The sequence below is a fragment of the Scophthalmus maximus genome, chromosome 6 (genome assembly GCF_022379125.1).
Source record: "Scophthalmus maximus strain ysfricsl-2021 chromosome 6, ASM2237912v1, whole genome shotgun sequence".
Lineage (NCBI taxonomy): Eukaryota > Metazoa > Chordata > Actinopteri > Pleuronectiformes > Scophthalmidae > Scophthalmus > Scophthalmus maximus.
The window spans coordinates 6,228,847-6,252,344 of record NC_061520.1 but is presented as its reverse complement, the minus strand read 5'-3'; the positions used below and the strand labels follow the sequence as shown (position 1 = coordinate 6,252,344).

General features: G+C 46.4%; 1 protein-coding gene across 4 annotated transcripts in view; it reads right to left on the bottom strand.

Annotated features, from left to right (window-relative positions):
- The window catches only part of LOC118308845 (metabotropic glutamate receptor 4-like), a 148,540-nt gene that overhangs the window by 111,375 nt on the left and 13,667 nt on the right, over nt 1-23,498 (bottom strand). For 2 of the 4 annotated variants that reach the window (XM_035630269.2, XM_035630272.2), the window contains exon 2: nt 4,647-5,695. In XM_035630269.2, coding sequence (XP_035486162.2) covers nt 4,647-5,210 — 564 coding nt within the window. In that variant the 5' untranslated portion in view covers nt 5,211-5,695. Of the gene's footprint in view, nt 1-4,646; nt 5,696-16,990; nt 17,131-17,182; nt 17,289-23,498 lie in introns of those variants that run through there. The other 2 variants (XM_035630270.2, XM_035630271.2) reach the window with 2 other exon arrangements.

Here is a 23,498-nt window from a genome sequence, read left to right as displayed (position 1 = left end):
AGACTCCGACACAGTGTGCAGGCGCATAACCAAATGACTCCGTGCGTCGGCTTCTGTGCGCCTCAAGTGTAAAACTTGGAAACGAGAGCGCGAACCCAGGGCGAGGGGGGAAATGCCAGTGTGAGTGGGACGCTGTCGGGGTGGGGGGGGGGCCCTGTGTGCTTTTGCATGAAAAAATCTGCTTCTTCTACTTTTCCTCCTCTAAATAGATTGTTTTGCTGCTGTTTCTTGACTCTTCGGCGGTCCCGTGTGCGAGTGGAACTCCAGCCACTCCAGCGGACGTGAGATGGTTCGTCCGGCCCGCAGTCGGCTGTGATGTCACAACGAGGAGCCAGAAGAGAGCATTACAGAGCGCTCTGAGCTTCTCACTGCTGGGTCACTGCCTCTGCACTGTGCACCACAGAATGGAGCAAATTCAATTCATAACAACGCTTTTTTTTTTTTGTTTGTTTGCCTTTTTGATTTCTTCTTTCGGCTGAGCCAGGGCCAAACTTTTGCTTTCAGCTGATGTGAAGAGGAATTCCCCCTCCTGCGGAGACAAACAGGTGATGAGGAGGAGGAGGAGGAGGAGGAGGAGGATTCGAGCTGTGTCGAACCCGTGTCGGAGGGGACGTCTGACAAATTGACGATCTGAACAACGCCGTCGTCGTCCGACGCGGCTCACCTGTGACTGCTCGTCGCGGCGGCTCCCCCGCTCCACGGCGGAATGTCTCCCGAGCCGCAGCTCCCGGTCCGCGTGTGCTACTGTTACATAAGGCGGAAGTAAAATATTCATCAGGGCCGCTCTGGACCACATCTGTATGCAGCGGAGTGCTGAGGAAACACTTTTCTGTAAACCTGATAACTACACCGGGGCGGCGGTGGCGGCTGCTGCTGCCGCTGCTGCTCCTGGGTTTAAAGTGGTTTGTGTGTGTAAATGTGCTTGATTGCTTTTGTGTACGCTCGTATCAAGTGTTCATATACATGTCCTGTGTTTCTGTGTGTGTGTGTGTGTGTGTGTGTGTCTTTCTATAGTTGAGTTCAAAACCGTCGTAGGGTTAGGTATTTAGTTGTGATGGTTAAGGTTAGGGTTAGGGGCTAGTGAATGCAGTATGTCAATGACTGTCCTCACAACTATAGAGAGACACGTGTGTGCGCGTGTGTGTGTGTTTGTGTGTTAGTGTGTGCGTGTGTGTGCGTGTGTGTGTCGATGTCTTCAGCCTGCCTGTCTTCATCAGTATGCGGAGCAGGTACTCGCGTGCATTGCATCGCCTCCGTTTAAAGCAAACATTTATGTCTGGCTGCGGCGCCGGCGAACACGCCCGGTTCCCCTTCACCTTTACCGCATGCGGGATTAAAAGTCTCGCTGGGCGCTGGGGGGGGGGGGGGGGGGGGGGGGGGGGGGGGGGGGGGGGGGGGGGGGGGGTTACGAGGCAGCAGCTGTCGAGTTTGAAAAAACCCTCCGGGGTCATCGGCAGGTCCATCGGGACCCGGAGGAGCCGCCGGCATCGGGCTGACCGGCGGATCCCCGGGAAGCAATAACTCAGGTGGACCCCACCTAAATGACCGCACACCACTCTCCATTAAAGGTTTACTGTTTAATCTATACAACTGACCGCACCGCTTTACATCAAGTCAGGGGCTTACTTTCTTTTGGGATTGTCGTGACGACCGCTATTCAATTAGAGTGGATGTTGATTGATTGTCGGCGGCCCCCGCAAAAGTGTTTGATTTTTCAATAGTGCGACTCAGAAGTCCAAGTGACGGTGAGCGGAAAAAAAAACTCCCCGCGTGGAACCGCTCGATCACCTCCAGCTGAGGAGGCAGAGGATGGGGAACGATGATAAACTGTACACATTCGGGATGAAGATACGGGAGATCAGAAGAATCCAAATTAAATATGCAAGGACACCGGTTTCACGCTGTAACGACGAGAGGATGAGCACTGCGCTAATGACCAAAGATTTGAGGCTTCCATGTGAGAGGCCGGATCAAGAACACGCCGCCGGCGACGCTCATTACCGTGCGTCTCCCGCACAGACTCTCACCTGTGTGAGCACGTACACGTGCATATTTCACGCGTGGGAGACGGATAGAGACGGAGAGATCCCGCTCGCTTGACTACGTATTTTGTCAACGGCTCCTCACACCCGTGAATAGATGCATGTGTGAGGCGAAGAAAAGACTGGCGTGCATATATTAGAACATGTAGATGAGGCTCAAGAATTGAGCATGTCTTCCATCACACTGGCTTCACTCAGGTTAATGCTGAGGGGCCTCGACAAGCGGCGTGAATCTGAGGCGGTCTGTGGGTGAGATTCTCAACTCGTGCTGCACGAATGATAGAGCGAGCGTTGCTGTGGAGTCTTGTGTTGACTAATAAATGAAAAAAAAGCATAAAATCTACAGTAAGCCCCTCCCTAAAAACGTAGGGTCGAATCAATTTTAGATTTAGTGAGACGTTCAAGTCAATCTTCATTATCTTACCTAGAAATCAAGACTAATGCTACTCCATTCATGCAACACACCTACAGACCAGCCACCTAGGGCTGCAACTAGCGATTACTTTCATAATCGATTCATCTTTCGCGATTATTGTCCTCGATTGATCCATTAGTTGTTTGGTCCATAAAACGTCATTAAATGGTGAAGAATGTCGAGCGTGATGTTTTGTTTTGTCCACACACCAAAGATATTTAGTTTACCGTCATAGAGGAGCAAAGAAACCAGAAAATATTCTCATTAAAGGAGCTGAAGTCAGAGAATATTGACTTGTTTCTCCATCAAAGCTACTTGAACCGATTGGTCGCCAATCAAAATAGTTGGTGATTAATTTAGTAGTCGATTACTAAACGATGAAGCGATTAACTGCTGCACCTCTACAGTCACCCCACACCTAACTCCTACAGCCCTTCAGTCTACGGGGGAAAGTCTGACGTTTTACCATAAGACATAAGCTCTACGCACGTATAGTCATCATCTGTGACGGGAAAACTTCCAAGATACGCGATGAAACAAAAAAGTGCGTCCTGACCATGACTTAATTGAGTAATAATAATCCGAATGGCGCCGCCATGCTGGTGTATGGTGTCGATCGCGCTAGCAGGCAGTAGAGGAAGCAGAGCAAGAGCTCAAGAGGAGAGGACGAGCAGACCAATAGATGTGATTCATCTATTGGTCTGCAAAATGCCCGAAAATGTCCATCTCAGTCCCTCAGTCCCTCAACTGTTTGTTTTTGTCAAAAGACTTGTGTGAAAATGGACGCAGGCACGCGGCCCGGATAACGAAGCCAATGCAGAAGCGCCTGAAGCCTTAAAGTACGAAACAGACCAAAAGGCACCGTGTGCATTGGAGCGTGGATGCAGCGTGATTGACAGCTGGTACCGTCCAATCGGTGCACGGCTGTCAGGCTGTAGGTGTTGTAGGCTCACAGTCAGACCCACCGAAAGTCGAGGCTTCAACTGGCGCGTTGCCACATGCTCCCGACCCAACAGATGTCGAGTTTCATTCACGACTTAAGAGAAGCTCCAACTAAGGCAATGTTTGGCATCGACACCAATTCAGCGGCACCATCGCACCCCCCCCCCCCCCCTCTTCTTTTTGCATCACATTTATTCAAAAAAAGTTTTTCAAAAAGGATGGATCGGTCGAGGATCCCGACTCATCAACGTTGTCAGCGGGCAGCCCTTTCCAAATCCAGTCGGCAGTCCAGTGAGGTTGCAGTGAACATCTGGGCTGCGGAGGAGAGACGCGGTTCTGTGACACAGACGGCGTCTCGACTCGCAGTGTTCATAAGCGAAGAGATGAGGTAGCATATTGTTTGAATTAGACATGAATTTGAATGCACTATCAAGGTGAAGAAGAGTCAGGATTATGATCGGCTTTTTTTATCTGAAAAATACATTTTTGTTTTACAAGTTGTTTTTTTAGAAGTCCGAGCGCCGTCCGAGGAGAAGAATCCCTCGTTCTAATTACCGCCGAATTTAAATAAGCCACTGCCACGGCCGGTCCCTCCGAAAGTAATTTGAGTTATATCTATGCTAAACTGTGCAACTGTCTGTGAAACCGTTTCGAACACACGACAGTAAGTCTCCAAAAAAGAGTCATTCTCTCTCCGAAGGGAGAGGAAGGTGTATTACTTTGCAGAGAGCCGAGCCGCAAACGGCAATCAAACCTTCCGTAACGAGGATACCGGCTATTATGCTAACCACGGATAACAGGACGGAAAATAAATTCACTGAATGTCTGAGAACAAAATATATTAAAAGCAGCGGTATACAGCAAACTGATTTGAAGAATAGGCTATGGGGTAAATATGAAATCAAGTAGTGTCCTATTAATCACATCTGTACGGTGACAGGCAATACCTCTCGCTGCTTAGCAACCACCTCCTCCGGGGCAACAGTCAGTGCCGAGTTTCATCAAGAGATTTCCTATCTAAAGTTATGAAAGCGTCCATAGTGTGGCAGCAGATATCTCACAGGCATTGTTCTCTCACGCGGTTCAGCGGCTCATGTTGTTCGTCAGCCACCGTTTATCAATTATTAAGAGGATCCATAGAGTAAAATCATCGCGTGTCACAGTTTTCAAGCCTCATGCAGAATTCCCGAGCGAGCACAGCTCCCGTTCTTTGTGGACAAACGAGATAGCGCGTGCATGTGTCTTACCTTAAACAGGCGCAGTATGTTGGCCACCATGATGGAGACGGAGCTGGACGACGCTCCGATGACGCCCACCACCCTCTCGGGTTTGGTGATGATGGGCGCGCCGCCGCCCAGACACTTGACGTCCGTCCCGTCCTTCTCGATCAGAGCCTGCACGAAGGTGAGCGACTGCTCCAGGGCGTGGGTGTCCCGGGAGCAGGTGTCCAGGATGCGCGCGCCCAGCGTGATGTTGGGCAGCAGATTATTGTCATTGTTGATGCGGTCAAGGGCGAAGAGCATGGCCTCCAGCCGGTGGATGCCCTTCTCCTTCTTCAGCTCGCCGCACGCCTTGCCGTCGTGGCCCCTGGCGTGCACCGGGAAGAGGCCGCCCAGGGAGATATCCCCGTCGATGCGGATGGAGTTCAGATGCGTGTGTCCGGGCCCCTTGGGCTTGGCAGCCTGAGCGGCCTTCAGAGAGCCGTAGAGGAGCAGCAGCAGCAGCGGCAGGAGCAGGCCATGTCGTCGACGGCCGGTCCGATCCGGTCGAGACGCCGAGGGTTGAAACATGACCACGGCCTGCCAACACATCCGCCCGCCACCCCCACCCCCCCCCGTTCAACCGACACCCGGCGATCAGAAGAGAACAGGAGCCAGGTATTATTCTATGATGGCCAGAGGGTCAATTGCAACACCTCCGGAAGCAGTTGGCCCAGAAAAGGCTCCTCTCATGTCTCTCCTCTGTCCCAGGCATTCAATTAATATAGAATATGAGCTTGGCTCTTTCACCGGATCTGATCCTCACTCCATCGCCTGACCGCGGCGGAGGGCAGCAGCTGCTCTCGTGCCTGTTGTCATTCACACGCCCCCCCTCTCCATGGAGATCCTCCACTTGGGGTATTCGGGAGAACAAAGGTTCTCTCTCCGTGTCCCCTTTCGCTCAGCTCTCTCTCTGCTTCTCTTTCCCTCTCCACCTCAATCAGACGTTTTTAATCTCCCGGGTTCCCGTGGGCAGGGATTTGGTATATGTCAGAGCCCTCGGGCCTGCTTAGGTCCACGGGCTTCAGAGCAAATTCCTGAAAGATGAAAAAGAGAAGAGAAGTGAGACAGTGGACAGGGAAAAAAGGAAAATGGATTCATATTGGTATGAGCATTTCAATGCCGTTTTTTTTTTTTTTTTTTTTTTTGCTCAACCTTTTAACTTCAGCGGTATGTGGAATGAAGAGATTGTTTTGATTCCGAACTCATTCCTCCCTCATACACACAAAAGGTTGCCATGGACTCAAGGTTGACAGGGCTGAGAGTCATTTTCACTTCATCAACCTCGATCATCATAACTAATGATTCTTTGACTACTGCACGTCATTTTTTTTTTTTTTAAAGTAAGGACTGTTTCATGGGCTCAGACTGAGACTGTTGGCATGGGAGGACATTGGAGGTTGCTGTTCCGTGTTGGCACTTCACGCCATTAAACTATTATCTTCCCGGAAGGCGTATCGCCGCTGCCGCCGCATCACGTGCTTTCTTCAAAGTGTCAGCGGAAACATGAAGAGGTTCGGAGGGAATTGATTAAGCCGATGCATCTCTTTGTGCCAAATGGACCGGCATCGCCTCTGCGCTTCTTCTCGCTACCGGCAAAATCAATCGCATGTATCATAATGGAATTCATACGGGTCTTCAGAGTCTCTAATGCGTGTTCAAGTCTGCGCCTCGCAGCGTTATAAAAGGTAGAGTCTGAGGAAAACAGTCTGAAACTGTTACTATGCCGTTACAGGTGGAGAACGGCTTTTTCTTTTTTTGTTTGTCACCAAAAATGGCTCGGAAGGCGAAAAAAATCCACCTGAAGAAAATCCCTGCATTAGGCGAACTGACTCCTGATTGTGGCGGCAGCCGCTGACACATTCACCAGACGTGACCGAGGGGTCATCCAGGGCCTGTACGTTTGCCCCCCGCAGGGATCGAAACACTGTAAGATCTGAGTCCAAATCCTCGCTTGCAGCTCTGTGACAGAATCTTCACCTGTTCCGTTCTGTTTTGTCTCGGTTCATTGTTCCATTTCCGCGCAGCTCATTCGATTGGATGCAGATTTAAGTGTTTTTTAACAAGCTCGCCCGGGTACATAGTACAGATTCAAAGCTGTGCGTTGAGATTCCTATCTCCGTACCGGCATGCACACACATCCTCATTCCCACCTTTTCTCTTTCTTTTTTTCTTCCTCTGACACGCACGCATGCACACAGGACAATAAAAAAAAACAACAACCCATGCCTGCCAGATAAGACGCAGAAAATATGCCACTGCAGGCGATCTCGTATGTACATATCTGCACCCCGCTCACTCCCCGGGGGCTGTAATCGGCTCCGAAGGAACAATCTACCGGCACACAGTCACAGAACGCGGCTGTCGACATTGGTTTTCCGGCAGAGTGGGTTGAAGCCTCCAATCCGCAACGGCCGAGATTCATTGAGAGCACATTGGAAGTGACAAGGTCCTTTGAATACACCCCAACTATCTCCCACTGAGTGAGAAGTAATTTTTCAGAGTTGATTCACTGCCGGTCCACTTTAACCGCCGCAGAGTCGGTGACAACCGGAGAGCCGGGCGACTCACCTCAGCCCCCGGCAAATACTGCAAATACAAAAAACCCTGCCCCAGCATATCTGACTTCTGAAAGGCGACGGCAGCCAGAGCTGCTTCTGCCGCTGCCAGCATATCGTGTATAGAGAGAGGCAAAGAAAATACAGCTGTAAACATTGTACATTTCAAATGAGAAAGGGTTCTGCCAGACAGAATTCAAGACAGATGTCATCGGGCTCCGTGTTTGCGCAAAGACGAGCTGGTGGGGAGACGGCTCGCGTGTCTCCATCCCACCGAGAAACCAGCTAATCTGAATCTGAGTATCTTTTTGCCCGTCGGAAAAAAGAAATGGATCTCGCACATCCCAAGATTACATCACGCATTATCATGTTAACTGGCCGTGTATTTGTCTCGCTCGCGGATGAATGTCTCGCGACGGTTTCTCTCGTTGGCCGCGCGCGAGGGATGATTCACTCCGTAATCGTGAAAGAATCTCCGTGTGCATTCAGGGTGGGCTGCCCGAACCCCTTTTGAATTAAACATTTCATTTCACCACTCTATTGAAATCTATGAATCCCGTTTTAATCAAGCGCACCACCTTTCAGACCGTTACCCAACATGACATATGGTGATGGAGTAACCGGGTGGGAAGGTGCAGTATTAGCACACTCAATGAAATCAGGTTCCACCTCATCAATGCTTTCTTCTTCCAGAACCCAGCTGGAAGAAGCAACCCAACATGACATATGGTGATGGAGTAACCGGGTGGGAAAGTGCAGTATTAGCACACTCAATGAAATCAGGTTACATGTGAAGACCTACATTCAAACGTCGTGGCTCATTTAACAATCGCAAAGCCTCGACACAACGTACATCTGCCTCCGTTTTGGGGTATACACATAAAAATGTGTGTACATTTACAAATCCGCCCGTGGTGACACACCCCCGTACAACATGAGACTCGAGGAGCCTACCAAATGTCAACGACGGCTGCAGGAACTACCGGAGACTGAATCAGGAGGGCAACAACCTGTCCTCAGGTGCAGGAGCATATTTCAGGAGAAACACGTGTGCATTAATTTCTGAAAGGCCATACGATAACCTGCAGGCAAACAAAGTGCGATGTAACGTCAAGCCGAATCTACAGGAGCACCTCGAGCACACGTCGTGTTCGCGATCACGTATTTTCCAACGACCTCCGCGGTTCACCTGCACATTAGAAGACGTCTGTTGTTGTTTTTTTTAAACGTTATTAAAGAAGATTCAACTTAATAAGAGTTCGTGGGTGAAATATTATCGAATAAAACTATAATTCCGCAGGTGCACAAGATGACACGTTGTGGGCGTCGTTTTACATTGTACCCGTGTCTCGCTTCGCCCCACCCATCTGTCAACCGAGTCTCCATATGTACAGACACTTTTTGATATTCGGGGAGTGCATAACAAAGCCATTGGAGGAGATGTGATCCAGAAAGAAGTGGAAACAAAAACACTCCATAGGCTGTGGTTGCTCACGGAGTAACCCTTCCACTTTTCCTCAGCGCGCCCACCCTTAAAACTACACTTCATCTGAATGTGACCAGCCACTTCACCTTTAGACTCGCTCGTATCTTTTTTATTGCTGCAAATTAGAAATTTCACGGCTCCGAGCCCGAGCATTTTAATGTCTGATCAGTCCTGCAGAGGGAACATTAGAAATACATATATATATATACGTGTGTGTGCATTCATTTTCAGCAGATGATTCCCCTACTCATTGTCTGAGACGTGAGCAGCAGCTGGATGGCCTTGGAGAGGAATGCAACTTAGAATGGTCACAAACATGTATAGTACATGATCTACTAGTGAAAAATGATTAAATTCACTAATGTGGGCGCTCACAAATGAGTTCCAATGCACACAAAGACAAAGCAAACTGAAGACGCGTAAAAAACTATTTTACAACTTGAACATATATTAGTATTTACGTTCTTTTACCTAAAGAACGACAATCTATAATTAAGATTTTTTTTTATGCAAAAAAATCTTAATTATAGATTGTCGCGCGTGTGTGTGTGTGTGTCTGTGTGTGTGTGTGTGAGCGTTCAAATTGTTTGTTATTTCTGTGTGGATTGAACGTTGACATGGACAGCAATACTCCGATATTAGACCCAATCAGCACAGAAGATTTTCTGAGCATCGTTACCCAGATAAGGTCCCAATCTGAATAAGCAATAATCGATATTGTGATCTTAGTAGCGTTATGTACACATGTACCCTTCTTAATCGCATTATAGCAAACTATTGTTCGGCATTTTGTGACATGTACGGCAGTCGCTTGACGTCATAATCAGACAATGCTCTTTGACGTGAATATGAATGGATTATTCTACTGGGCAACTCATGTAAACATCACAATTGAAACAAAGGAATAATAACGAGGTCAATAGTTGAAATAACGCCATGTTCATGTCAGCGTAGTCACTGTTGTGGATGCCCAACAGTACGCACGAAACACTGTACACATTAGCAAATATTATTTTTCATTCGCACATCCTGTCACACGCGTCTGTGACCATTTTGAGAGGAAAATGTCTCCCCGTCGATGGCGACGCCAGCCGGGGAAAGTTTTTCAGAGGAGCTGGCAGATGGGAAGGACGGGCTCTCTAATTGACACTCCGGCATGTTGGTGCTGCACGGCAGATCAATAGGCAGGAAGAAGGGAGGCTGCTCTGGAGGGAAAAACGAATGGAGGGAGGAGGGTTAAGCTGCATACACGGACTGGGGAGCTCAGAGGAGGCCGCCGTAATGTTTTCGACTGAGAGATTATAAAAAGAAAAACGACTAAAAGGATGCGTCGGTGAGGTGGATCAAAGCTGCAACGCTGCCCTTTGTTCGCACGGGTAAGTGGTCTGCGGATACCACTTTAATTTTACGGCAGGAAAACAGAAAAAAACCAAAACAACCTGCGGCGCACTAAACCAATCTCGTCATCCGTCACCGATCTACTTCTCCGCCGTTCGGCCCCTACGACTCTGACCCTGAACAATCCCGTCTCACGTTAAGTTTTAACCAACAATTTCGCCGCTATCGCCGCTGCTGTGTCGTCTTCAGTATCACATTGTGCAGCATTGTACTAGCCGGGGGGGCTGACACGAATTCTGGGAGCCCAATTCCATCCAGACTACGGTCTGGATCCCCTCCATCGGGAAGTGATTTCCCTCCGGCAGAAATCTTGCCTGTCCAATCGCAATTTCGCGATTTTCTGATAATGGGCGGAGTTTACACCGCCACGAGGAGACGAGCGACTTTTGTAAACAACCAAGATGGCTGCCGCCGTTGAACGAGACATTTGACTGAAAGCAGCCGATATTTCCTGATTTCTCAAAACAAAAAACCGGCAACACTCGTTGGCAGACAACGTGGGATTAATCATCTCAGGCATCTCCTCTCTGGTCTGTTGACGTTTCGGCGTCGCTCAACAGACCTCACGCCGATCCGTTGCTGTGACTTGTCGTGTTGCGTCCGGAGGCATTTTGATCTGCGTCAGTTGGTAACGACTAAAAAAATCTGAAAATGAACCGAGCGTTCCCAGACTCATTCGCATTTGAGTATTAAGTCTGGCTACGCCTGGCTAGCGCTGTGCCGCATTCCTGCACTAATCTATGACTTGTATCACCAATCACACCAGGACTATTATCCAGGACTGCGATTCATTTTCAATCGTAGATTAATTGGCTGTTTATTCCCGGCATAATTAGCATCGTCAATGGTCCTGTGTATAAGAATAGGAACTGAACATGGAGATTTCTTCGGATTTTCAGCTCACACTCATGTAAAACAGAGAAGAGCGGCAGATGCTCGCACTAGAGAAACAAAAACTAGATGATTGATGTTTTTGGTTTTTTTCTTCCGGTAAAATGGTCCGAGATGAATGATGGGTCATCAGAACAGCTGTTACAGCAGATTCTTTTTCACATCGACTGAGATTGTCCTGCGTGGCGTCAGCGCAGGGATCCTTATGATCATATAGTACGCAAAACGTTACAAAACACTGTGTGTTTTTCTTAAGAGGCGGTGATTTATCATGAAGTACCAACATTTCCACCACCGCACGGTTTGCCACTAAGGTATTTTTGCGGAGTGAATCCTCGGGCCTTCACACGCCTCCATGCATCAGCACGGAGGAAGTCTTGATGTGCAGTCTTTTTTCTCTTCTCTGCCAGCTGTCACGCTTCTGCATTTGAGACAAAGAACAATCTTGATGCCAGCCTGTGTTTCGCTTCACAACAGGAAGAGAAGCCGCCTCTCACTCGGATCTGTGCAGCCTGAAATTAGGCGTTTCTTCTCTTCTGCGCTCCAACGTTCCTTTTTGTTCCTACACTGCAGCACCTCGGCCAAGCCTCGCTGCGGGTGAGCGGCGTTTTGAATATTCGCAAAATCATAAGTGACCACAGTTGTCAGAGTAAAATGGTTGGCAAAGAAGAAAAGGACTCTCAGAGCACCGCTGTAATGAAGTGAACCAAATTATAGGAAAATAGCAGCTAAAGCTTTCAGAACTATTATCATATTAGCTTTTATTTTTGTTCTAATTACGGCACTTGTTTGGTTCATTGTGCTCACTTATTATTAATATGCGACCTCCAGCTTTTCTTTTGGCAGGGCAGGGTATATAAATGTGACTGAAGGGGAAGCGACAACTAATCGCAGTCAATTCGCAGTCAATCCGCAGTAAGATCATCTTCACAATCCCGAGGGAAACCTGAAGGAATCACCCTGCGTTCCATTATACCTCGGAACTCGGAGCTCGGAAAATCGGGTTGATCGTTCCATTATAATCCAGTGACTCGGAATTACGACATCCCGAGTCAAAAATTGCAACTGGAACGCCCCTCCGAGTCGGAATCCCAATTTTGGTAAGGTCGGAAAAGAAATCACCAACCCTCGACTTCCTGGCTCGGAGATCCGACTTCCGAGGTTTAATGTAACACAGCATCAGTATGAACTTCAGCGAACCTGAACTCACACCAATGTCTAACTATTTAATGATCTGTTCACTATGTAAAATTCAAATTCAGAGGACGGATAATTCATTATAGATTTTGCGATGAATTTAGTGTCCGAATCAGAAATACTTTCTTGTCGTCTGCCTGAAATTGGGTCATTAGTTGGTTGAGTAGAGGTCGAGCGCCAGTGTCACAATGTAAAAGACGTCATATCAGTTCTTTGAGTCTGAACTGTGTGAACAAAGCACCTACATGTGGAGTGCTGCAATTAATTATTATTTTTATGATTGATTCATCTGCTGGTTTTCAATTAATCAATGATTAATCTATTATGAATATCAGATAACTGACAAATTGCAACAGGCGAATCTTCAGATTGCCGTCCAAAACCGAAAATGCCTTACAAAGATTCATAAAACCGGGTCCAAAAGATGAAAATGTTCACATTGCCACTTCAATGATAACAGCAGCATCATGAGACTGGCCGGCGACTCCACAGTGTTTGGACTGACGAGTGACAGTGAGGAAGGGGCCTACAGGAGGGAAGTTAACTATTGAGTTTCCACGAAAACAATCTCTCTTTAATTGTCAATAAGAAAAACAAAGTCAATGATATTCTCATTTATATCAACCGATATTCCCACTTCCACCATTTGTTGGGATTGTCGGTCCACACATCTCAGACAACCTCCCACAGTCCTCTGACCACTAACTGCAACCTCGAGAAGGCACGGCAGCCGCTGCACTTTCCGAGGGGCGCCTCGCGGTTTTTTTCTTGGCTTTGGCCGCGAGGCTCTTGTGAGCTTTTATCGCCGCACCATCGAGAGCGAACTCAGAGGACCGTGTCGCAGCGTGGTTTTGGCGTCCTCGCCGCACAGGAGAGCAGACTGCTCCACAGAAAGAGAAAAATCACTGGCACAGAACTACCACAGGCTTCACAACATCCACCGGCTGCGAGAGGAGAGGCCCGACACGTCATTAAGGACACCAGCCGCTCCGCTCGTGTTCTGTTCCCGTCCCCCTTCATCTGAGGAACGTTTCGCGGTGCGGTCAAATCACACAGCAGCCATCTCACGAAAAAACGATTTCTTTCCTCAGGCAGTCTGGTCGCTGAGCAGCTGACGCCACCATATGCACCGCACACATTGTTGTACATGTAATGTGTGTATATATATATATATATGTTGTGTTTATATGTATATGTGTGTGTATTGTACACAGTCAATGCAGGTCTGTGATGGTGTCGTCTGTATGTTAAGACGAAGGCAGAAGTATTTCACTTCACTGATCCGAATCTGAGCTGGAACCAGAAGATGTTGGCGTTTTGACTGACGTAATGTCAGTCCTTAGTGTGAGGAATACGTCTTTTAAAAAAGGAGGGGGGGGGGAAGTGATGACGTGTGAATACCTTAAAGAATGAAGTGATGAACAGGTTAATAAACCTGTGTTCATTCGCACCGATGGGATCGTGATCTGCATGATGTATGGATCTGCGCACATCACCTGCCAGAGGAGACTGATGGGAGAAGCAGTAGTACACAAAACCCAACTGATTGAAATGCTCCCATTGTCTTTCTCCTGACATCCGATGCGTTTTGTCCCCGTTGGGTGTAAATGCCCAACTCTGGGGCACATTAATTACGGCGACCGCGAAACGCAGTTGACAGTTGTGATTTATTTAGGACCCTGAGATATGTGCTAAATCTCGCAGAGACATGATATTATGCAACGGCTGACTGTGGCCGTTTGATTTCGCCTTCCCTGAGAACCCTGAGAAAAACAGGGGCGCAATTTATCTCTTGGAAATATCAACTCCACGGTAAAGAGCCGCTGCCATTACCGTGCCGGCCCCGGGAAGTTTCTTAGGACATGCAAACAAGGCTTATTAACACGAGCCGTGCTTCTCCAACACGGCGGGCGTAATGCGTTTGTTTTGGCGACACCGCGAGTCATTTGGAAGACGAGGGGTCGCGAACGGAGGGGAAGACGAAACTGGCCATCCCCTAAATTTTTTTGTTTACTTGCACTGGATGCTTTCGCCGTGCAGGCTAATGGAGGGCTAAGATCACTGAGCCGCATCTCGCAGGCGATAAGTGGACTGAAATGTGAGAACCAGCGCTGATTCTCCTGCGCCGGGAGAGCGGGGAGGGAGGAATCTCATGCGGCTTAAAAGGGATGAAGATGCTATGAGGGGAAACCATCGGGGAGCCAGAAGAGCATATTAAAAATTGTTGACTTCCCGCTCGCCGACTGACTGATCCAATGACTATCATCTCGCTGTAACCATGGAACGCACACGCCCACGCGCTCCTCGGCTCCCGCCGCTAACCAACTTCGAAGCACCTTATGGTGAGCAACTTTCGTAGAATTGAATGGCGCCGCCATCTTGTCCGGGCGACATCCGGCATCTAGGTTTTGATCAAAATCTATGGAAGTACCAGGGGAAGTATCAACGTTAGTCACTTGGTTGAACCGTGTTCCGGAGTGACACCAAGTGGGCGAAAAATATATGCCATCACCCAGTTCCAGTCATGTCTCTCCCAAAACCTGCCGTGACGAGAAAGGTTGGCGACGAGCACAGGCAATTTGTTGAATACTTGCTGCGGCCCAGCCTGACCAAGACTTTACCTCCAGTGGCCCCCAGGTAAGTTGAGTTTGAGACCCCTGCTATAGGCGCAGCGACATACTCATCGCCGCTACCGGGTTTCCCGTCACTGTGAAGCTGACAATTCCTACCTCTCATCGCACGCACAACCTCAGGGGCCCTGGATTGAATATGCAGGCTTCAATCTTGAACCTACAGGTTAGGATATATCCAAACGCCCCGGTTTCTCTTTTGGAGCCTCTGGCGCTGGAGGCTGCGCTCGCTCAGTCTGTGAGGCTGCTTAATGGTCCAGTGAAAAGATGGCATGAGGTGAACCATCTCCAGCCTCCTGTTGACTCCGAGCGCCGCTTGGTAATGATGCCTAGCGTACTTCATCTTGTGGGTCACATGTGATTTCTTTTTTTTTTCTTTATTTTTTTGTATTAATACAACTAAAGCAGCAAAACCTGTTAGGAGCGACTGCATCACAGGCCATCAGTGTGTAGCGTGTCCAAGAAAGCGTCTGGGTGTAAGTCAATACAGGAGGCTGCTACTCCCTCAGACAGATTGATTGATTGATTAACTGTATCTGTTGAGCTGGACCTGCCTGCCTGTCAGGATTAAGCAATTTCTGTCTTATCAGAGCTGCCGCCCTGAGAGACCCACTCCCAAATGAATCACCTGAAGCTGCGGCAAATGGAAAACTGGGCCATATCGGCAGGAACAAGTGGTCTGGCGGTGTAGTCTGTGTTTGTTGTATTTCAATATAAAGGGAAGAACACGATGTACGGCCGCGCAAACATCAAATGTCTGGGAGAAAAGCTGTGGTTTCAGGCCGAGTCTCCATCTGGCCTCGAACCTGAATCCCATGAAAAAAGAGAAAAGAAGTCCTCTAAGATTAGACGCATCTACCGCACAAAAAATACACAAGACCTGCAAACTCTGGGGAGCAAATCCAGAACCAGAGCACCTCCCTTTTGTGTAAGGTGTCACAATCGCAGGGAAGGTTTTCTTTTTCTTTTTCAATGCCAGTGAGAGAAGCTACAGAATGGCCTGATTGTGTAAAAAACTCAGTTATCAGCAACTAAAACTTTGGGAACAACAAGGGACAAGCAAGAAACAACAGTACCACCATTTGTTTTATAGCAAAAAATAAATAAAGGAAAAAACCCAAGACAACAAGGCATCAGACATTCACTGAGCCTATCTTTTCTGTAACACAATAAAAAAAAAGGAAGATAAAAGAAAACATGTTTAAAACAACTTTGGTTCCAACTTTCAGAGCCTCTGAGCATTAATTTTAAACAGAGTTACCTGCTGAGGCAACCCCACAGTCGACTACACCATGAGCCGTGTACTGATCCTCCCTTTTACTTTAAACTGACTGAATAATCCTCCTACTCTGAACGACTGTTCCTAGGCCCTGGACCAACACACAATGTAGTAATATAATAATATTACATTTCTTTTTTTCCTCAACCCATGATCTCAATTAAATTCAATGTAGGTTTATGTTGAAACAAAAGAGGAATCTCCTGAAAGCACAGAGGTATGGCCTGTTGTTTATGGTATCAGAAGAACACAGGTCAATATGCAGAGCTGCAAAATACTCTATTTCTACCTCCTAAAATGGAAACATTTCAGTTTTTTTGTGTGAATTCACTATGACAGCTAACTAGTTAACCCCTATATCTTTGAGTTTTGGACAAAGAGCAGTTTGAGAGTGTCGACTTGGCCTCTGGGAAATCGTGATGGAATGTTCTGACCAAATAATTGATCAACTAACAACAGAGAAAACAGTTGATCGCTTATTAAAAATGGTAGCTATAAAGTAAGGAATTAGAGAACATCACTTTGAACTTGTAGAAATAAATCCTAATGGTCATCTGTTAATAATCTCTGACGTTTTACGGACATGTAGATCATTAACGAATTAATCGACTGATTGAGAAAATAATCAGCAGATTATTCAGTAATGACAATAGTTAGTTAGTTGTACACGATCACGGAAAGTTTTCAATGTCCTCTGAAATCTTATGACTTTATATTGAAAAAGACCTAAAATGAGAATTCAGTCCAAATTTGGGGAAATTTCAAAAAGGAGATTTTAAATCCAACCGGGACAAAAACAAAATGAAAATGTATGGTTACATTTATTTTTACACATCATCGCAATCCCATTGATGCAAAGTGGCAGCATCGACTTCACCAGACCACCTACTGACCAACGCTTCATCCCTCTACGGTGCCGTGCCTTTGTTTTTGTAGGATGGAGAGTTTTCCTGCAACACCAGCTGCTGGATCTATATGTTGTTCCACAGAGTGACTTCATTTTATCATGCACATGAGAATCTTATTTATGCATAATGGATTAAATTACGCTGCCGGCTCGCGAGTGTGAACACCTGTTCCCTCACCTATAAGGTTTCCCTCCAAACACCTTCAGAATGAATCTGTGCTGAGGTAAAAAAAACAACAAAAAAAAAACAGTTTTCATTGAGAATATGTGCATGAATTTCATTTCTGTGTTTTTCAAGATCATGGGTCTCATTATCCTTCAAACACTTTTGTGGATCAAAGGCAATATACACTCAGACTTCCAAGCCAGTGGTCTAGCCCACAAGTCCTTTGAGAGCTGCAGCAGATGTTGGCAGCACAGCGAAGCTGGAGGTGGACATGGGCACTCACCACGTACGCATGGGCCAGTGTGTAGGCTGCATATCCTTCTGTTTACCAGATTTGTCTCTCCTCACATGTAGCAAGATGGCAACTGGCAGGCAGCAGTGTCTCACTGAGTCACTGCTGCTGATGTCTTTGTTGCAGGAAAAAACAGCGACGGGAATATTTGACAGGGTTTGTCAATAAGGACGCCAAAATCCTCCCGTTGAAATGTGACAGATACTCGAGCTTACCAGAGACGGAGACAATGTGGGAGTTGAGGCTTGAAGCAGCGAGGATGGTTGCAGTGAAAAACACAAAGACATTTAGTGCAGACCACAGATGTCAGACTATGACATTACTGGTTTTGTGGGGACGGGTGGCTGCATAAGAAGACGGTTTTGGTTGAATTAGGATTAACAAATCTTTGCCACAAGAGCTTGTATACCATTCATTCTGTTGCTTTGCATCTTATCGCTGTGCAGGAATGTTTCGCGAGCGACACCATCAAGGGTAGGGTGGCTTCACACAGAGCTTTTTCTACGTCTAGACTGGCTCCATGTAGCCCCCAGGGGACCAAGATGAATTCTGGGAGTTCATTTCATTCGCTGTGCCAGACTTCGTCTGGATCCCCCTCCATTGGACAGTGATTTTCCAGAACTCTTTCTGGACCAATCACAACCGATCATCCGATAATGGAGCGGGGGTTTATACCAATGGCGCGGAGAGAAGAGACTTTTGTAAACAACCAAGATGGCTGCCGCTGATCAACGAGCATTTGACTGAAAGCACCCGATATTTTTCACATTTCTCCTTCAAAGACGGCTACACTAGTTCACAGACAACGTGGAATCATCATCACAGGCAGCTCCTCTCTGCTCTGGTCTGTTGACATTTTTGCGTGTCGTTCAACAGACGTCACATGATTCGTTGCTCCCACTGGTTGTAGTTTCTAGCCAATTGAGTCCGGGGACATTTTCTTCCGTGTCCGTTGGTTACGCCTCTTGGAAATTGAAAAAGGAACTGAGAGGTCCCAGACTAATACGCATTTGAGTATTAGTCTGGCTACACCAAGCTATAGGCTCCATCCATTTGCCTGTATGCATTCAAATCTGTAGCTATGTGCTGTTGAAAAAGGTTGAATATGGACAAACCATATTATTATTAGTGTTGTGTTCAAGAGGTAATTGGTTTGAATTCATGTTTATTTCAGCTTTATTGTCCAGTTTAAAAGATTTGTTAGAAATGCAATCAAAATATAATAAGTTACATTAATTTGGTGATGTAATTAGAATTATATTACCATATAGGCTTTCTTTTAACGAGATAGTAATCGATTACATTTCAAAAGTATCCTTCTCAACTCTGCTGGTTAGAATCTGTTCCAAAATGTAATTGGTTATCAGAGATTCAGACGGAGTGATACCGTCGTAACAAGACCATAGGAGGCCAAACTAACCGAAGCACTTCATCTTCTGGGAGAGAAAAAATCCCAACATATCAGCCTGCAAGTGAGAATGATTCACATGTCTGAGCTGCACAGCCTTTCTTAACTCCCAGGTCTTAACAAGTGTGTAATTGCTATGTGACACTTTTGAAGACAGCCCAACTATGCAATCTCAAAAAGGCGAGTATCTGAAGGAAAAAGAATGCGAGAACGTTTCCTTCTTCCAGGAAATAACACTGCCTCTCCATCTGCATTCAAGTCGCAGTTCACACATCAGTTTACACAGCAATGCCTTCACAAGCTGCCCTGAACACAGTAACAAGTCTTCAGGGGGGCAGGAGGAAAAAGGATGTCATCGACAAGTTCAGAGAGAGCAAACCCTGAATGTTAATGAGACTTTCTTTTGTGTCTAGCAGTTCCAAATGTAAAAGTTAAGTTATTTCCTGTACAAAAAAAAAAAATTCTGATTAAGCCTTGTGCTCTTATTGCACACAACTAAATGGACTGCCATTAATTCTCCAGCAAGTCATTTATTTATTTCTGTTTGCTGCAGCGTTGTAGAGCTCATTTGTGTCATTGTTTTGTTTTCACATTGTGCGGCCTGTGTGAAACATTTCCAAAAATTCATCTTTTGACTGAAAAACAGTCGTGGTTAATGGACATTCTTTTCGTTCCTCTCCAGCAGCGTGTGGACATCTCCACTGACCCGCTTAATCAGGTACTAATTAACTGACGCAAACCGTAGAAACTCATTTGCGATTACTTTTCTTTCCCCAGTCATAGCTCATTATGTCGAACAAAGATATATTCAGGGACACATTTGGGAGACAGCGCTACTTTCCCAGTATCTGCGGTGCGAACTAAAACCAGGGAAAGACTGTTGAGGAATGGACTTCATTTTAAGATTTCGAGTTGCCCTCCAATCTGCCGTACGAGCGCAAACATGTACCTGTACAGGCACATCGGCTCCTGCATTCCCATGCGACAACAAAGCAACAGAAATAATGCTCGTGAACATGAAAAGTGCTTCTCATGCAACAAAGCCCGGCTGCAATATGAGATATGCATAAATTCATGAACAGGTGTAACGTGTTCTGTAAACACTTGAAATGACCTTTCAGCAAGTAGCAGTGACTGCAAATTATGCGAATTTTTAGATGCATGCAAACACCGTCACTCTCAGAACAGCACCTGTTAATGTACGTATGATGTATAATGTATGATATAATGAATCTCTGTAACCAGCGATGTTCTTCTTTTGATGACAAATTAAAGCTCAACCGTGATTGATTTTGTACAGACGAGTGTAACTTTGAGTGACTGTTTGGGAAACAAGGCTGATCACAGCTACTTACAGAGAAACTTTTGCCAAGATAGCAGAAATAATGCAGCTCCACGGTCTCTCATTATGCCACGATAACAGAAAGCTCTACTTCCCTAGAGTCACGGCTCACATAATAATGTGGCAGGACTGGTGCAGCTGATGCTATTGCTGTAGAACGCTGTATAATATATAGGATCATAGACGCAGAGTCTCCTAGTGTGCTCGGGGGCCCCGGGCGCCCACGGAGAATTCCAGGCACCCACGTGTGCCAGCATACAGTCCGGCGTAGATTTACATTAATTTGATATCACACTTCCGTGCTGGTGCTGAATTGGATCAACTGGAGGGAACTACGCATCTGGGATTGCTTATTTCACCGTCACTCCCCTGCTCCAAACGCTAACCACCCCACACGATCCAATCTACTATCTACCTAACTTCTCACATAGGTGCCTGTTAGCCTACTTTGAATTTTTGTACTTTCCGTGAGTTTAGTTGCGTGTGTTCCATCGGTTATATATTCACCGTCAATAATACAAGTTGAGTTTTGAGCCTGCCCATGCTGTTTAGTGCTGCCGGCTTCAATCGGTCCGTTTCGGGGCAACCAACTGGCTGCTAGCTGCGGTTATCTCTGGTTGTTGGCATGTGACGTATGCCGTAAAACACGTTGCCAGTGTCCTGCACGGTATACACCAAAGTTACATAGTGCCCTTCCAGGCGATCCGAGAGTGCTACGGCAATGACAGACATGCCATTCTCCCGCTTCATACGGTAGATCAAAAATTCTTAAGACTCTCCAGCCATGCTTATACCAACGCACGTACAGAGAGCCTCCTGAGATTCTGATGTTTGGCAGGTTGTATTGTTATGTTCTTTCAGGTATCGGGGTGTAAAACTAAAGAATTGGACAGATTAAACTTGACCATGACGTGGCGCTACAGTCAGGAGATCACCAAAGTTATAAAACAATTCCTCCTGAGGGGGACACAAACGTCCGTACCAAATTGCGTGGCAATCGTTCCAATAGTTGTTGAGATATTTTAGTCTGGACCAAAATGGTGGACAAACTGGATGATATCGCCATCCCTAAAGCTACAGTGCAGGATAAAATACCTTCAAACTCTTTGACCTTTATGATCCAATAGTCCAATTAAAACAACAGTAAAAATTCAGATGATTATGACTCTACATATACTGTAGATATAATTTTCCTTTTAGAGTCTCATCACGCTAACAAACACAGCACAATGTACAGGAGCTCCACCTTACTCACATTACTGTCGAAATCACATTACGTCGGCATTTTCCGTATGCATGAAAACATGATCTATACGGCCATTCAACTGCTGTGCCGTCATAACAGCCAAATGGAATAACTCTGCGGCGAATAATAAATGTCGTCCCAGACAAGTGAAAAAATAATTCCCTAGAATTTCCCCCATTCCAGTTTTATGTCTGCTTGAACACCACCTCTGGAGGCTTTCGGACGTGAGAATCGACGGAATAAAAACCTTGTTTTTTGGCAACGGGAAGTTATATCTCGGCGAGACCACCAGGGTTCCTGTCTTGTTTTTCTTTATTTGACAACCATGTATTTTTGTTTATTTATTATGATAGGCTAAAATTAAAGTCCTTTCACTTGGGTTATAACATGAATATTTGGGATTTCAGGCTTGTCAACATACAACACTAATATGCTAATTTGTTCATTTGAGATTCCTCCCATTGTGTTTTGTGTTGTTATTGAAATGATAAAATGGTACACCAGTCGTTTCCCTTAGTTACAAGTCTCTGATGTAAAGACGACTCAGTGACGAGCCCAGCTCAAAGTCTGAAGTGAGTTTGAAGGTATAAACTTTCCGGGAATCCAGACCTGCGATCCAAGTTGTCATGGAGATGGCAGCAACGTGTCGTCGCCAGGGTTTGATATCACTCATTTGGCCGGCAATGATTTGTGGATGGATTGTAGGTGCGGGAGCCGTGTCTCATTCGAAGCCATGCGCCGGCAGCCAGAGCACTTCAGACACTAGTGTTTGCTGAGAGATCCGAGCTATTTTATTGCTCCTAATGTGATAATTTACATTCTGCTAGTGGACCCTAATGGATCCAGTGCTTCACAGTTTCCCTTTTTGTTCAGCTGAATAATCAATGGAAATGTACGTTTCCATCCTTCTGAACCTACTGCACACAGTAAATGTGTTTATGATGGCATCACTCTCGGTATAAATTACAGTATTAGTTTTACTGCTATTAGCATCGTTATCATTGTTCCCCTTTGTATATGTTTTGGACTCACGGCCGAACTTTTACAGCAGGTGATTCATCTTTTCTTGCCTGTGATGAGCCATCGTGCAAAATTGTCAGGCAGGGGATTTACTTTAATGCCACACACTATGACAGAATGACTCCATAACTCCCTAACAGATACTGAACATCTGTCAAAAAAGCAGTGTGATGGCAAAAAAACATTATTTTCATTCATCATTTCGGAAACAAATTCAAATTGGGGGCTCGACATTACATTTTAAAGCTATAGCAGGTAAAAAAAATGTTGATCTAAAAACTCATTCGGGCTGCAGCCAACGTAACGGAAGCTGCTTTCAGACGTGGACTGAAGTCCGGACATTTCCATGGACTGCATGTGAGAACGCAAATGTCTGCAAATGTTGCTACGGACCCTTGCAAACTTCCCGGAGACTGTCCGAGTGAGCCGGAGACTACAGCGCGAGGATCTCCAAAAGATTCGCGGCGAGCGAGTGGGCGCCCTACCAAAGGCTTACGGAAATGCTCCTGCTGCTGTGAGCGCGTCTCCGGAAAAATGTCCGGACCCAATTTTCCTGACGTTTTCCAACGTCAAGTCTGGAAACGGCTTCAGACTACATCGATTGACTGTGTTTACCCAAATTGAATATGGTGTTTATACCCGCAGAAGTGACAAATCGAAACCACCCGCTGACCCATCCTTCAACGTGCTGGCATTCCACCCCGTCAGTGCTCACTGGTCACGGGGCATGAGATTACACTCAACTTCCAATTGGCCTTCGTTCGACTTCCCCACCTGTTCTGTGACTGTATCTCACACGGTTGTGACGTTGACATCTGTCACACAGACGGACACCTGCCAGAGCAGTCAAAACTGCCTCTGTGTCAGTTCCAGTTTCAGAAGGCTTCTCTAGGACCACATTTTGTCACCATTGTACAAACAAACAGACTCACAAGGTGAAAACAACACCAGCCACACTGTCACACCTTGTAAAAAAAAAAAAGCCTCCTACTCAGCAGCGAGCGAGGGCTCCGACTCTAG